The 16,852-nt window shown below is 40.7% G+C and overlaps 1 protein-coding gene across 1 annotated transcript in view; it reads right to left on the bottom strand.

Annotated features, from left to right (window-relative positions):
* The window catches only part of PRKCA (protein kinase C alpha), a 160,545-nt gene extending 144,896 nt beyond the window's left edge, over positions 1-15,649 (bottom strand). The window contains exons 1-2 of the mRNA XM_074889307.1: positions 15,353-15,649; positions 11,773-11,804 (exon numbers count right to left, since the gene is read on the bottom strand). Of these exons, the coding sequence (XP_074745408.1) occupies positions 11,773-11,804; positions 15,353-15,525 (205 nt within the window). The 5' untranslated portion in view covers positions 15,526-15,649. The remainder of the gene's footprint in view (positions 1-11,772; positions 11,805-15,352) is intronic.
* Positions 15,650-16,852: the final 1,203 nt, after the last annotated feature.

Below are 16,852 nucleotides of genomic sequence, written 5' to 3' on the forward strand. Positions count from 1 at the left end.
AAAAATTAGATTCTATAGCAAGTTCTACAATTAGTACTCTTTCTAATGTATTGATTTAAATTACAAAATAAGCTCCATGGATAGAGTGTTTAGGACTTCATTAAAATTTACTGAGCATATTTATCAATGCTTTTTGCAGAAAGCTTGTTATAAAAGCCTGCATAAACCCAATTAGACCTCCTTAATACATCAATGATATATGATGAAGTCTTTTATTCCCTTCATCAATCTTCAGCTACACATTTACTGAAATAATCAATACTCCAAAATTATGTGTCCATAAATTCGTGGCCTTGCATCAATGAATTTGTTCACTCAATATCTTCTAACATGAAGTCTCAGTCACTGTCAGTCACATTAACCTGACCTCCCACAATTTATTGTTCTGTTATCACGAGTCAAAAGCACTTAAGATGACAGTAGAGGTAAAAAGCCTTGGGACTTTATATGCCCATTATGGTGACTGGGTTGTTTAAAAACTGGAGCTGTAGTTGCAGCGTATGATTATAAATATGCACAACAGTGACAACACAGACCCAGAGAGAAGTTCAAGGCACAAGCAGGAAACAAAAGGATCTGAAGTCAAAGACCTTCTACAGAAACCAGGAAGGGGATGCAATGGTGACAAAGGCTTGTCCTCCCTCTTCCCAAAATAGGAACAGCTCTATTATCAAATATGTTAGTGTTCTTATTCTTTATTTTATAAAAAGAGAAACCTGGACTAGGACAAGGCATATTGATCAAAAAGTCAAAGTCAGGCATATCTGCTCCGTTGTATCTGTCCCAGATACTACAGCAGTCCCAGGCCTCCTGGGATGTGCTGTTTGATGGACTTGCAGGAGTAGTCCTGAAACTAATGGAGCTTGTCTTCAGGATACTTGTTGTCAAGTATCCAAACCCACAGGAACTATGTAAAACGTTTGCTGCCACGAAATGATGCAGCATATACCAAATTATGAGTAACATACAAGCCTTACATATTTATAATATAAGGCATTTATATTCTAAAATGAAAGTGACACCTGGCCTTGTACCAGATTTAATAATATACACCATAATTCTGATTTTGCAAAGCGTTCTAAGTAAACCAAGCTCAAGCTTAATTAAATGAACAGAACTTTATATAAACTTGACAACTAAACTGTTCCTCGTTACACAGCATCAGGAAGCTGACATAAGACTTCAGTTTTTAGAAATCTTAGAAATATGCTTTACTGACTTCTACACATATGTCAACAAGGGCAGGCATCAGTTTTACAGCCTACAAGATTTATCAGGCACACCTGGATATCTAAGGCAGAACAAACCACTTAAAAGTACTACTCAGTGAAACAACCCACAATAGCATACAGAGCACCAGAGCGTAAAATCATCTAACGCAACAACATGCTGTGCAGTGGGTATAATGATGGTACAATCTATTAGGAACAACACCGCTTCTAAGAAAAACGTATAAAACATATCCACCACCTGCACTTTAAAACCCTCTTCAGCAACTACGCTGCTTTCCAATGCTCCTTTTCAGAGGTAGAACTGAGCTATTACTGCATAGGCTAACTAACACTACAGAACCTATGTTATTTGTACCAACACACAGGTCAGATTTAGACAAGCAAATAGCAACTCAGACACAAATTACCATGAAAAAACACCACCTTTTCCCCATCGATATACTAAAATTTTAATAAGTTTTCATAGTTAACAAAATGCACTTTTATTCCCCAGGGTCTTCAGACAACGGAAACAGTTGTGTTTGTCATGGACATACAACGCAACGGAGACACCACAAGAAATAGTTTAACTAAGCTGCACAACTAGATTTACTGAGCCTTCACCGAGTTTTAAAGGCTCACACCCAAGGATCTCTCAATAACTTCGAAAACGAATTTTAAGCAATATCTAGGCATAAAATATTTGAAACAGAATATAAACAAAATTACCTCTTTCTCCTTTCTGTAATTTTGCAACATTTGCCTCGATGAACCCATACACATTCAGAAGAACTGAAAAATATCCGTGCACAGGAGTGTACCTATTGCTTTCTACTGTGTTCACATCCGCTTGTATTAACATAGAAGTTTCATTTTATAAAAATATATCCAACAGATGTAATTTGTAAAAGCTGATGACAAGAAAGGAAGATATAAAACCGACATACTTGGAATGCTCTCAAATTTAATTCATTTAAAGTAGAAGTTAGCAAACAAGGTAAGAGCAATCCAAAATCTGACTAATTTTAGGGCACATCGCAAATTCAATCAGCTAACCTGTCATGATGGAAAAACTCGAAAAAAATTATATATACCCTGATAGTCAATTCTGTTGCATTACTCTATTTCTATATTTATTGTAACATTATTATTTTTTTTAACATTTCCTCTGAGTCAAACAAGTTCAGGGAATCGTTAGGTTGATATCGATTCATTTTATGAAATTCTGGAATAGGAGAAAATCAAGATGCCCAGAACCTGCCAGCACCTAGCAGGATGTCATCTTCAGACACGCAAAAACTCTCTGTGGATCAAAGCTTGCGTGCAAAAAATGGAAATCTAGTTCAGGCAACAGGTACAAGAGACCAGGCACTAGGTAACACCGCTTTGCCCAGAAAATCAGAAGCTGCCACGGAAACGCACGCAGTGCGATATGGAAGCAGAAAGAATGACACTGCAGAGACACTTTATCAAGCAAAAGCAGTTATGAGGGGGATTGTTTTGCACTTTCCAAAAGTTTGTTTCAGCTTATCTGCAGAGGAAAGTGATAAGAATGCAGATCGTGATTGCTAACAATAACGTCTTAGGAAACAAAGAAACTTCTAAAATCAACCCCCTAAAACCCTACCGTACACAATAGCTTTCCATAAGATAAGGCTTCTTTCTGCACTCTTTGCCAGCACAGAAAAATTCACCTTTTTTTAAATATTAATATGACCAATTTCTTGAGGACAAGAATACTTTGAATGCTGGCTGATGTCCTGGTGAGTAAAGAACAAAATAATAACCTGGCACAGACCAGAACTTGAAAGAAGATAAACTATTCTTCCAACTCATCCTTGTACATGAATAATGTTTTGTTTACTGAGGAACTAAAATAACACATTTAGCACACATTCCAGAGAAGTTAAAAATGCTATTAATTTTAAATTAAAATGAAGAGTGAAATATCTGTGCTTTGGAGAGTTACACTGAGAACAAAGTTCAACACTGAAATAAGAATTTCTATCTTCAGTCTGTACCTTGTAGTATGCACGCTTCCCACATCTAATAGTAAAATAAGGAAGGATAGCATCTGATCCACTTTTTCTGAGTCACTACTTATCTTTTTTTAACACGTGCTAAGAAGACACACTCACGTACATTATCAGTAGTTTTGAAACCCAAGCATACAGAACCCCAATTTCTAAACATCTAATTCTTACAGATTTAAAATTTGAAAACGTTTAATTAAATTGGCACCAATATCCATTACGATATTTTAAGCATCATTTGGAGGGAAAAAAACATTTAATTTTCAGGAACATGATCATCATAAGTTTTGCTCCGGAATAAAAATTGCAACCTCCAAATGCAATTACAGGCTTCATTTACCTATATGCAAATGTTTGCAATATACAATATTAATAGCTTTATAGAATTCTTTTGATCGAAGCTAAAGAAATAAAGAAGAGGCAACGGCTGCAACTGTAGTTAAAAATTACATTTTGTTTTGTGAATATGGCTTATTTTCTTAGCAAAAAGAAAAAAGAAAACAATTCAACAGTTATTACACAAGGTAAAGTCTTGAATGTGCCATACGAGCTAATTGTGTTGATTGTCCATTCAGAGATATTTCTGACAGTGTCAAGACCTATATATGTGATTGTAAGTGAAAAGCAAATATTTCTCTATATCTTGACTGGTCATCATATAAGACAAGTATTAACTAGAATTTTGCAGCTTCATCTTAAAAACTAAAAAGTAGCAAATAAAGAGAATAATAATGACCATATTTTTGGTGTTTCTGGACAAACTTGCATTTTTAGTTCAAAAAACGTGTTTCTGTATCAGTCTAAAATTATAAAAAACAGAGGACAGACAAAAATAATTCCAGTAAGCTTCTACATTTATAGGGACATATTCCAGACTGCTAATAAAGCTCATTTGATGAAAGTATTTTAAGTAATAAAGACAGTAATGTGATTTTGAAAATCTATCTGAAGTGACTAGAAGATAATCTGCAAAAAAGACATACTTGTCTACAGTACCTTACAGTCTAAGTTCCATAATTGCAGAAAGGAACCAAAAAACTTAATGTAAATCGAATTATAATTAAGAGATCAGAGTGAATGACAATGAAATCCACAGAAAGATCCGTACACACGTGTTCGGTTGCCTGACTTACAAGGTAACCGTTATGAATCACGTTTAGGGAAGGCAGTATTCATAAATAGCTGCAATCGAAAAATTAACAGCTGATAACCAACTCCCAAGCACTCCCAGCCTCTACAAGTCTTCAACAAGCACTGCTGAAATCAGTTGGAATTATGATGTTCAGCATCTACAAGAATTTGGAAACACTCAAAGGGTAGTTCCTGTTACTAATTATACTCAAGAGAGTCCTTCACTCCGACTTTCATGCTTTCTGCTGCTGATGTAAAAGCTGAGGAACTAAGCCTGGAGTATTTATTAAATAACTTATTACTTTTACCTTTAACCCTAAATAGAAATAACCCAAAAAACAAACATAGAAGAAATAACTATCAATGCACTGTTTCTCCAACAGGGAAATCTGTTTTCTTCGTCTTTCTGCAACTTTCTTTCCAACATTTCATTAAATTCCGCTCATGACTAAGTCACATCTGCAAAAAACTTGTATAAAATTAACACCATATGTGGCTGCGTATCAGCAGTTGATGTGCAATATTGCATCAAATCAAAGGGGAAAATAAAGAATATGCCAAACTTTATCTTGCCCGGGACTCAAACTGGTTTATCTGTCAACTCAGAACGAGCTATCACTCCCACATGTTTAATTAGAAGCTGAAGAGCTTCACAGAATTACATCCAGGGCACTGGAACAGTCAGTTTCTTTTAACTGGAACACACTGCTGGGATATCTAACTGCTTCAAGTAAACAAAACAAAACTCAACATGTTCGAAGTGTGGGAAGGGTGAAGATGGTTTTGTCCTTGAAATATAATACACGAAAAAACAAACAACAAACTTTTGCTGCAAGATAAGATTTAATTATGTTCCAGTTTTGATGAGCACAACATCACCAAGGAAATTTTCTAGAAAAACAGAAATACAACAGCATATTTCTCTATTTTACTGTCATGCTCTATGTTGAGTGAATTGTGTATTTAGTGATTTGTGTATTGTGCATCTATTTGATATATAGAATTTTTTGTGATGCATGATTGCAGTAAGAGAATCCTCACAAACATGGATACATGTATCTTCCCTCTTCTGACAAAGATGCCCTATTGTCCTTTCTATAGAGCAGTGGTGCGCAAAGACACCACATTCCCTTCCCCACACAGAAAACAGTTGCTGAAAGCATAACCAGTGTGTCTACATGATCAAGTAATGCTCCAACAGGAACAGATTTGTAAAGGGAAACAGTGCTAAGAACTAGACACCCATACAGCCCGCATTTCAGGGGTTTTATGTTTCATTAGCTGCAGGGTGATCCATGAACCGAACACCCTGTAGCACCTGGAGGACGTTAAACGTGCTGCTGTAACGCAGCGCTCTGTTTGGTATCACCCAAAGGAAATCCACTTTGCATGCTCCAAGGCCACCCGGCAACGCAAACCAAAGCACTGTGAAGGCAGGGACGACAGGGACGCATGCCTCCAAAGGCCCTTCCCTATCCGAAGCACTCGCACTTGTTAAGACTCGGGAGTTTCATCTGCATGTCAATGCTGTTCTCAGGAAAAACTTGGAACATGGGTGGTTTTTCAAAGATCTCTCAGAGTTCAGCTGTGGGGATAGGAACAGAATCTCAACTTACACCGGTATCAGGCAACTAACGGGACTGTACGTCCTCAGAATATGGGACATATGTTGCAACGGGAAGGAAAGGGACAGCCAAAGGAGGGAAAGATTAAGTAAAAGCTGACAAGACAGATGTGCAACAAGCATTTTACGTGAATGCTTATGATCTGTATGTCAGATTATCTGCAGATCGTTAAAATTAGTGTCCTTTGAGAAGAAATCCACAGATACGCAGTCAACAGATTAGGCCAAGGGCGAAAGGCCACAGGAAAGGACAAAGCTGGCTAGAGGAATCATGGAAACTGTGCATCGATACAATTTATGCTCCCAGGTGGTTTTTTTGTTTTGTTCTTTTTTGTCAGGGGGTGTGTGTGTATGTTTAGTTTTTGCTTTGGCGGTTCCATTTTTGAACATATACCTCCAAGTTATATGCATGAAAATAGACTATCGAGTCAGCTGCTTTAAGTCTGTCAACATTAAGTTTCCATTTCAGAAGATTTCATGCTGACCATCAAGTTATATGGAAAGGATCAACAGTCACAGACTCTTAGTGACTTCCATGGAATTAATTTCTCAATCCCATGCTTACAGAAACATTAATTAATGTAAACTGTAGCACATGACTAATGGGTAATATAAAAAGCACAAAGAACAACACACACATTGTTCAAACTGTGGTCTGTAATATCCAATCTTACCACAAAAATTATAATGGTACAAGAGAAGCAGTTCTGGCATAGAGAGGGGAACTTACTTTGTATCTTATCTACCCTTTGGCAATAGCATTTCCAAGTAAGGAAGGCAGAAATATTTTTATGAGAAGTAACACAGCAACGTAATACATTTTTCTTTATTAGTTTTTTCATCTACAAAGGAAAATGAAGATAGTAAAATGAACAAGAAACTGTTTGTAGGGCAAACACAATTATAAGGATGGAAAACCAAGAACTAAGCCTCGATCCATACACAAGGAAGAATTAATTGTGCTGCCCTCTCTAAGCATGTTATAACAGAATTGAGGATTCATAAAAAACTGTACATGTCAACCAGGTCACGGGTGTTCAGAGGCATCATTGGTTCAAATGTTCAGATCACAGTGAAAGCATTAAAAAATAGTTTCTTAACCACCTCTCTACAGAGACCTTTAATACAACATTTTTAATGAAAATACATGATTTATAAAGGAGTCAGCACCAGTGGGTTCTCTGGTCTTTTCACTGTAGGATTGAGGTCAAGAACTAGTGGCTAAAAGATAAACAAAGCAGAGGAAATGAAGTGCTGGTTTAATGTGGCAATGTTATGGTATTTGCAAGGACAGTAAATAAAATTCAACCATTCCCATTTTTAGTGAGGAGTTACTATAGATGTCTAACTAGCCCAGAACCAGCAGTGTTAGGAAGCGTACCCAGCACGGCACGAGCTATTCCAAGAAGTTTACCACATCAATTTAAGATTAAATTCAACATTTGGAAAAAATAGTCTGAAAAGAAATTGAGGGAAGATAAGAAAAAAAGTGGAAAGAGTAATAGTTGCACAGATTAGCTAAACATAACAATCTACTTTAATGGATTTCTCCGGCTTTTATTTATCTACATTAGAAAAAAAATGTGAAACTCTTTCCTTAACTCAAATGTATTTCAAAGCTGAACTATAGCAGAACATTGCACTTCAGTAGACCCTGCAGAAGCCATGTAAAAGAGGTTAATAACTACAAATTTTGACCGTTTAGGAGAGAATTAACAACAGACCCTTAATCAGGAACATGAGTTGATCACATCTACATTACTGTAACTAAAAATATTTTCACCTCGAGGAACTTGCTGACCCTTCAGTACTGAACTCAAAACAACGTCTAGACATACATAAATACACGTTCTTCAACGTACACATCACATCTTAGTGAATCACTATTTGTTGTGCTCTGTTCACCAGAAAACCTTTTCTTACAGATCAAACAAAGAAACAAATATAGGTTATACTCAGAATATAACAGTATCAAAAGAATGATGAAGCCAAAATTTAACTGAAAAGCTTGCTTAATTTAAAGTCTGCTTTCTTAAAAGAGTAACTTTCATACTGTGGCAGATTGAAGAGCATTTTAAATTATTCCATGTTTCACATTACTCTTGCAGTATTTCCAGGTACATGTCAGAGAAAAGCTTTCAGCGTTACAGACAGCTTGCTGTCCTGCTTGACAATGTAAGAAAACAAAACAAAGCCATAACTCCCTCTAAATAATCTTACCATCATGTTTTCACTACCACAGAGACAATCAACAGAAAACAGCAAAAGCAAAACAGCAGAATAAGAACTGCTGTTTCAAAAGCACAGTATTTTAGAATAGTTCATGTTTTTATAAGTCAATAATAAAACACAAATATCAAAGAGCAAAATGCTTCCTAATAACAGGAGGCAGTAAAAATATATTCCTTAGGAGAAAGTTAATCCAGCTGAACTCTTTGCAAGTTCATTTTCAAATTCACACATTACCAAAGACAGGCTCAGACTTTTTCCACTGCTACTTTTTTGACCCCGAATCCTCTCTCTGAAAAACTTATTTCCGATAATGCAACAGACTTCTGCAGCCTCTCCAAGACAAACTACTTAGGATGTGAACTGCCTCTTGCTAAGCATTTACGCGGTAATAATGCAATTGCACCCTGAACCTCTGTCGCATTAAGGACTTTAAGAGCATACCAAAATTGAATTTATTGTCTTTTGCAAATTCATAGGGATCCCATAAAAATAAGAAGAGAAAAAAAATTTTGTAAAGCTTTTTAATTAAATAAATGAAAATATTTCTCTTCAATTCCAAAGAACTCATTTAAATGTTTTTACATAACGCTGAGCCTGAACACTGCAGCAGAAATATAGGCATTGAAATCAGAAAACAAAAACTACATACAATTGAAAACATGTTCCAAGGCTCAAAGCAAGCCTGATGAAAAAAAGGTACTAAGGGTCAAAAAAAAGATCATTACAGTATAGCATTAAGTTTTAATTTAAATAAAATTTAAACATAAAAATCCTTTCTTTTGAGGGCATCAAAAATAAAACTAGAACTGCATTTTATGTGACACTTTTTTAAAGGAAGTTTTAAAAATATATAAAAACTGTGTTAGCTGTAAATAAATACTGTGTTAGCTGCAGTGTTTAATACTGCATAAACACTAAGGACTTTTGTTTAATTGAAGAATTAGTAACACAACTATTCATAGAATAACTGCAGTTTCTTAGAGTAGAAGCATCATTTGAGTTTGATACATTACTATTATGGTCCTTTCCTCTTCCCTTTGGTAACAAAGGCCAGAGGAATTTACAACAACTTTGGAAATAATAAAACCACCCAACTCTGAAACCTGCCTGACATCAAGTTTCTGTCTAGCAGGAGATTTTACAACACTCCTGAAAACAGAGCTAAAAGAGTTTCTTATAATGGAAACTCTGACAGACCAAGAACTATAGTTATACTAGGAGCTGTCACTGTAATATTCTTTCCTTTCCTTCATGTCATACTGAAATTTCCATTTTATTCTTAATTTGTCGTTCTTCTCTGTAAAGGTAGTTGCTTAATTAAAGAAACTAGGGGATTTTTTTGCAACCTACCTTCTAGTTTCACACTTTTTTTTTTTTAAATTCTTCATGATCTCACTAATTTTGATGAGTAATTTGTCTTTCCAGCTTTAGCTGGTGACTTTTCAGATGGACACTTCAGAAAGTTTAACTGAAAAGCTTTGATTCAGCTGCTTAACTTTATCATGGAAGTTTTATTTTTCAAGACTATTATCCCAAGAGTATGAACTCTTTGACTGTGATCACAATCAAATTTAATGAATGATGGCAAAAAATCCCACTACTTAAACTTATTATATTAATAATAACTTGCCTAAACTACCTAGAATTTGAGTATTTCCTTAGAGGTTTTGACTGTGTAAGAATACATTCAAGAACACTGAATACAACAGTCTCTATCAAAGAAAAAACTGCAGAAACTTGCTCTGATGCAGACAAAAGTCATGTTTGAACGTATTCAGATTCCTAAAAAGTATCACTTCTGAAGCATTAAAAAAAAAATGAATCAAGCCACTCTACTGCTTTTACTCTTGGTTGTGTTCATGCATGGTGTTTGGAGGGAAAATGAGACCAAATTCAAAGTTTTAGCTAACTTTGTAAAGATTAGTCCTCATCAGACAAAACTAGCTAAGTAGAATAATGCTGGTAGAAGGAATTCTGGCCACAGAATCCAAAATACCAGAAGTGAACTGCCACACAAATTTGATCCGTGGCTCAGATCAGCGGGTCGCGTCCAGTTTGAGCCACCGGCCGCCTGACTGGAAGACAGGAGAACGTCAACATTGTGCAAAGTGCACAATTTAAGATAGAGAACTGTACAATTTAAATGCAGCCACAATTATTTTCTGTATACCAGTGGAAATCTGTAATGAAGATCTAAATAATTCCTTAACTAGGAACCACTGAGCTATCCTGAATGGGATTCAGGAAAAGCCACTCCATTACCACCTGAGGACTGATCTATTGCACTGCTTTGGATGCGATGAGTAGCAAAAAACTGGAGGATATCTACAAAATTTGATATTAACATCTTGGACACAGAGAAAGTTGTATACAAGATTCATGGTAAAATCATGGTTACATTCTTGCCTGAATAAGGTATGCAATGTTTTCACTACATGTATGTATCTGCAAGTTTCTACTTGCAGAAAGAAAAATATTTATTGCAACATCTTTAAAGGGCATCATTCTTTTACATTCAGTTTCTCAGAGGTTTGATTTCAAGAAGAATCAATTAACATCAACTTTCACAAAAATACCACAGAATCCATAATTTCACTAACTACTAAGTAAAAACAACATTCAGGATAATCAAATATGCTCTAAAGCACTAGCAAATAACCATTAAAAAAATGTAATGAAAGAAACAACCAAAAGGCTAGCTAATGAGTACTCAATGTACATCTGCAGGTGAAACAATAGGGAAGAAGGTGGGGAAAGAGAAAGGGACAACAAAAAGCCTCATCCTAATTAGGTAAACATATGACATAGAAAAAATAACAGTAGTTGGGTGTGGTTATATCATGATTAAATGCTAAATAATGATAAGAATTTGGCAAAAATAGAGAGTATGTGAGAATACAGCATATCATGCTCTGGCTTTCATGTATATAGTTATCTCCCACTACAGCAGCTTTCAATTTCTCAAGGTTAGCAGAATTCATTAAATTGGTGATTTTGTAGGGGTGGATTTTTTTGTAATTAAGTATTACGTAAGACAGAGAAAAGCTGCCTGTCCTAAAATGTAGTTCAAACCAAAGGTCCTCCTAAACACACAGTGTATGAAAATTAAAAACAGGGAGTTTGGGTTATGAAAATAAGCCATATGACTAAAAAGTGAATCCATTTTCCAAAACGCCCACACAGACAAGAGCTTCTGATGTGAAAAATGGTCTCTGCGAAAGCTAAATTGCACAGATTATTTTCATGAAAAGTTAGAAGCTGCGCTACATGCAGATTATATGACATTTACCATGACAAGATGTTAAAAAAGACCAACTTTTCGTGTTATTACAGTATGAACAATTACTTGATTGTTCAATGTATATGATATAAATACCAATAGTTATTTAATTGAATAATTGTCTTCCTTTGGCATTTACACAGGCAGAGATGCTCGCTTCATTTTTCCAGGCTTATTTCCCTCTTGCTGCGGGCAAGCTTTGGCTACCTTCAAAATGAGGTGCAACAACGCGCGCTAGCGAACAAAGCGCTTGTAGCTTACCTTGGCACTGAAATCCTTGTTTCCCAAATCCCCTGTATAAAAAAAGAAAAAAAACCCCGTCTTAGTATGTTTAGTTATAATTTCTTCTCAATGATCTGTAACAACATAAAAATAGCTTCATATTAAATAACTTCAGATTTTGCTCAGACAGCAGCAGATTTTGAAATATACAACACAGAACAGCCCACCCATTTCAAAGCAGAGAACAATAGCTGCTACCAACTATATAATTTCAGCTTCTGGCAAAAAAAAAAAAAATATTATTATTATTTTACAAGCTATTTTGGATCTACAATTATCATCATCTGTGATTACTGAATAATATTTCAACTCATTTAATGCCACATGTATACTTAACAGTAATGTAAAATATTCCAAGTTCTAGCAAAGGCGTATAAAACAAACCAGACTTAGTTTTTCATCCACATTTTCGGATTGCATGCCAATGCTGTTCTGCGCCTCAGCTAGATACCAGTCGTTTGTTGTATGGAAAGGAGGCAGGTTAAAGGTTTTGCTTGTTTCAATATAGAGGAGAAGAGAGGCCCGTTGGTTTCATACCAATTATTCTTCCAGCTTCCTTGCTTCACTTCCATAACGAAATACAAACATGTGTGTAACGCTTCACCAATGAATACAGTGACACGCAAGTGTTGTACGTGGTATCCAGAGCTTCAACATATTATAGCTCTGGCAACTGCACTGCTGTTGGCTTTATTTATTTGTTTATCTTTAAACAATCAACATTCGCTTTCCACAAAAATAAATGTTTTGAGTATCCTTCCTATAAACATTTCTCTGCATTTTCCCTCTTTGCGGAATGTTTGTCATCTGGAGAGCTGGGGCTGCCTTATGCTCAAAGACAAATGAACAAAAGCCATGAACTGCAGAAGCCGGCCAGTAGGCTGTACGCAGTTAACAACATGAAGTTTAATTATGAAGTTTGTGGAAATGTTTTTAAAAAAATGTATCGATAAGTTTCCCACTTTTTTTTATTTATGTATTTAGAGAAGGGACAAAACCTTTAGTACATTGTTACTTCAGGTGGAAATTGAAATTACACAGCATTGAGCTTTTCCGTAAATTTCAACGCAAAAGCCTCCACCTTTTATTGTTATAAGTAGGCCTAAATTCAGAACACCAGAAGAAACATGAAATTGTTTGTTTACTTGGCAGCATATGTGACTACAGTGTACTGTCATTCTGCTGCTGTTATCTCTTGTCTTCACAGAAGTAAAAAGCATGTACTGGAAGCGTGCAAATGCAATTGCAGGAAAGCTGACAGCAGGACTAAGAACATGAAACAGACTTTCGATAATTTTTCATCCTTTTAAACAGACTTATTTGTAAAGAACATTCCTGTATTATCTTCTCTAAAAGCACAGTCACTCTTCAGTGTTTGCGGGGAGTTCATACACTAACCAGCCGCAGTCCAGTCCACTCCCTGATCAGTTACAATGTATTTTAAGTGAAATGACTTTAAAAAAAAAAAACAAACAACACTTCAGAAACAAAGCAGGTAAGTGAAAGTTTTTCAGGAAGGTAAGGAGGCACTAAACTATTTGAGTGAACATTACCTGGTCAAAAGTAATCTAAGAAAAAAAAAAAAATTCTATTTGCATAGTTCAGTGGAAGGTTGTATTTACTATTCTTTATACCTTAAAACATATGTTAATTGCCACATGTCATTTTGGAAATAGATGAAGCACTTGTTATGGTGTATGACGCTTACTCAAGAGTTGCCCATCTTCAAACGAGGAAATGAAACAAGTTTGAGCTGTCAGATGCTCATCTGATGAGCCTTAAGAGCTTCCTCAGACTCACTAGCAAGACAAGACAGAACAGCACAGCCTCTCGGGCCACCTGACAGCTACAGGAGACCCTTTCACTTCCAAATCCATCCTGTCATCTCATCACTGTATTCCACTCTGGTTTTTAATTGTGCTACTTCTGTGCACAAACACAGTCTGACAATAACCCTGCAGCATTTTTTCACACTTCCCAATTCATTCCGCTTTAGATTAACTTTGAAGCAGTTCCTAACGGTCTCACTTTTACAATAAGAAACTTTGCAATTTTTTTTCCAAAAGGAAAAAATAATTTAAAAAAAACCACACTCAAAAAGTTGTCTTGTTTCTCCTTGTTTCTTCCACAGTCTACCATCTCAGTTTTCCTTCCTTTCCTCTCCTTCCTCACTCTGCAAATATATTTTAATCATTTCTGGAGCAATCACAGTTTTTCTTTCAGCACGCAAACCAAGGAAAACTCAATAAGACAGACAAAGGTCTGTGTCCAGATGCATAAACACATACACGATGAGCAAGACACCGGCCACAGACACAGAGCCAGCTGGGTGCTGACCCCTCTAGATCTTCCTACAGCTTTGGCTAAAATAAATCACGGCTCTCGTTTTCAGCAACAAAACGTGCAGTGAAAACTTCAACAGCAGAGCAAGGTTGAAGCTAAGCCACGTCTCAGGTGAAGGAGAGGAAGACCCACGGCCGCTGCTGTTGCACACTCGCCGGGTGTACAAACACTCACCCAGAGCGGGGGGACACCTCGCTGGGGGACACCTCACTGGGGCGCAGGGCGTGAGCCCGTGGGCTCCACACCCCCACCCGCGTGGGAGCGAAGAGGGCGAAGGGTGCAGGGCTGCGCTGAGCCCGGTGGATACCGAGAGAGCCGAGTGGCTCGGCCTGCAGTGGAGCTGCCATCCTGCCCAGAAGAGGGCATGGCAGGAACCGAGAGGTATATTTTTTCCCCTAACAGCTTCGTAATAAGGGTGTTGGTAGGAAGTTTTCCTCCCTTCCTTCCCTCTCTCTAGCACGAACCTTTCTCTTAAAAAAACCCCAAAGCTGTCCCTTTCCTAAACATGTCATGTAGCAGCGGTGTCACTGTGCATTCCCCGTCTCCCTCTGCAGCAGGAGGAAATAAAGCAGGCGCTGAGTACAAAGTTAAAGCCAGGGCTACAGAAGTTGTGCCACACAGCAACACCCACAGTCTGAAACAGAAAACCCTCCGTCTCCACTGCAGCAGCTGTAGCGCTGGCCGAGCTCCCTCCGCTACGGGAAGGCGGGCACGGAGCGGGGGGCTCCGCGGGCGGAGGCAGCCGAGCCCGGGGGTCGGGGGCGGCGGGACAGAGCCGAGGAAATACAAAACTGGACCATTTGGGAAGCCAAGTCCCCAGCGTGGGTCTTCAGAGCCCGCTGATCTCTGCGGCACTGGCCAGCGCCGCCCCTCCCCGAGCGCCGGCAAGTTCAGGGGCTCCCCCCGCCCCGAGACCGGGGTGCGCTCAGACTCAGCCCGCGGCCCCTCGGAGCACCGGCGGCCGCAAACACCCCGCCCGGAGGAGGGTGAGACAGAGCCGGGGGCAGCGAGGCGACACGGCTCTGCCCCACCGGGGCTCACCTGCCCGGCCCCGGGGACCCGGCGGGCGGGAGCGGAGGGGCGGCCGCGCCGCGCAGCCCGGGCACGGCGGCGGGGGCTGCCCTCGGAGCGGGGGGAACCCCCCACAGCGGGGGGCCCGGGCGGAGATAAGGCGGGGGGGGGGGGGGGGGGTGGAAGCGCTCCGGGGGTCTCTCACCAGATGAAGTCGGTGCAGTGGCTGCAGAAGGTGGGCTGCTTGAAGAAGCGCGCGATGAATTTGTGCTCCTTCACCTCGTGCACGTTCTTCTGCCTCAGGGCCCCCTTGCGAGCGAAGCGCCGCGCCGCGTCCGGGGCCGCGCCGGGCTCGGAGCCCGGGAACACGTCGGCCATAGCGCCCTCCTCTCCACCCCCCTGCCGGGAGCCGAGCCGGGCCGCGCCGCGCCGGGAGTCGCCGCCCCGACGTCCGCCCCGTCCGGCGGCCGCCGAGTCTCTGGCAACGGCGGGGCTGGGCGCTGCCTCCCGCTCCCGCGCCTGACGTCGGAGCGGCGCGTAGGGAGCGGGAGGAGGATCCCGGCCCCGGGCCCGCGCCGGCTGCTCCGCCCGCGGGGGGAGCGAGCGAGCCCCCGGCCGCCGGCGGGGCGGGGCGGGGCGGGGCGGCCCTCGGCGAGGGGAGAGCGCGCACGGCCGGGGGGGGCCCGGGAAGGCGGGGGGGGGGGCGTCAGCACCTGCCGCCTCTCGTCAGCGGCCCCGCCCCGCACACACCGGCTGGACCCGCACACGCACACCCCCCCCCCCCCCCCGTCACACACACACCCACACACCCACCCACCCACCCACCCCCCGGCTCTCCCAACACCCCCCGGCTCCTCTCACGCACACACACCCCCCCCGGCTCTCCCAGCACGCGCTGCTCCCCCTCACGCACACACACACACACAGAGGCTCCTCACACACCACTCTACACATGCACACACACACACACAGGTTTCCCTTGCACATGAGCTCCCCTCACACACACAGACGCAGGCTTCCCTCACACACCAACTCTTCTCACACACACGCACAGGTTTTCCTTGCACATGAATTCCCCTCACACACACAGACACACACAGGCTTCCCTCACACACCAGCTCTTCTCACGCAGACAGACACACACACAGGTTTTCCTCGCACGTGAATTCCCCTCACACACACAGACACACACAGGCTTCCCTCACACACACAGGCACACAGAGGGGCTTCCCTTGCACATGAATTCCCCTCACACACACAGACACACGCAGAGGCTTCCCTCACACACAGAGGCACACACAGGGGCTTCCCTTGCACATGAATTCCCCTCACACACACAGACACACGCACAGGTTTCCCTCACACACACAGACACACACACAGAGGTTTCCCTCGCACACACAGACACACACAGGTTTCCCTCACACACCGACTCTTCCAACACACACAGACACACGCACAGGTTTCCCTTGCACGTGAGCTCCTCTCACACACAGACACACACAGAGGCTCCTCACACACAACTCTTCTCACACATGCACACACACAGGCTCCCCTTGCACATGAGCTCCCCTCTCACACACAGACACACAGAGATTTCCCTTGCACACACAGACACACACACAGGTTTCCCTTGCACATGAGCTCCCCTCTCACACACAGACACACACAGAGATTTCCCTCGCACACACAGACACACACACAG

Source organism: Strix uralensis, chromosome 19 (genome assembly GCF_047716275.1).
Source record: "Strix uralensis isolate ZFMK-TIS-50842 chromosome 19, bStrUra1, whole genome shotgun sequence".
In the NCBI taxonomy this organism is placed as follows: Eukaryota; Metazoa; Chordata; class Aves; order Strigiformes; family Strigidae; genus Strix; species Strix uralensis.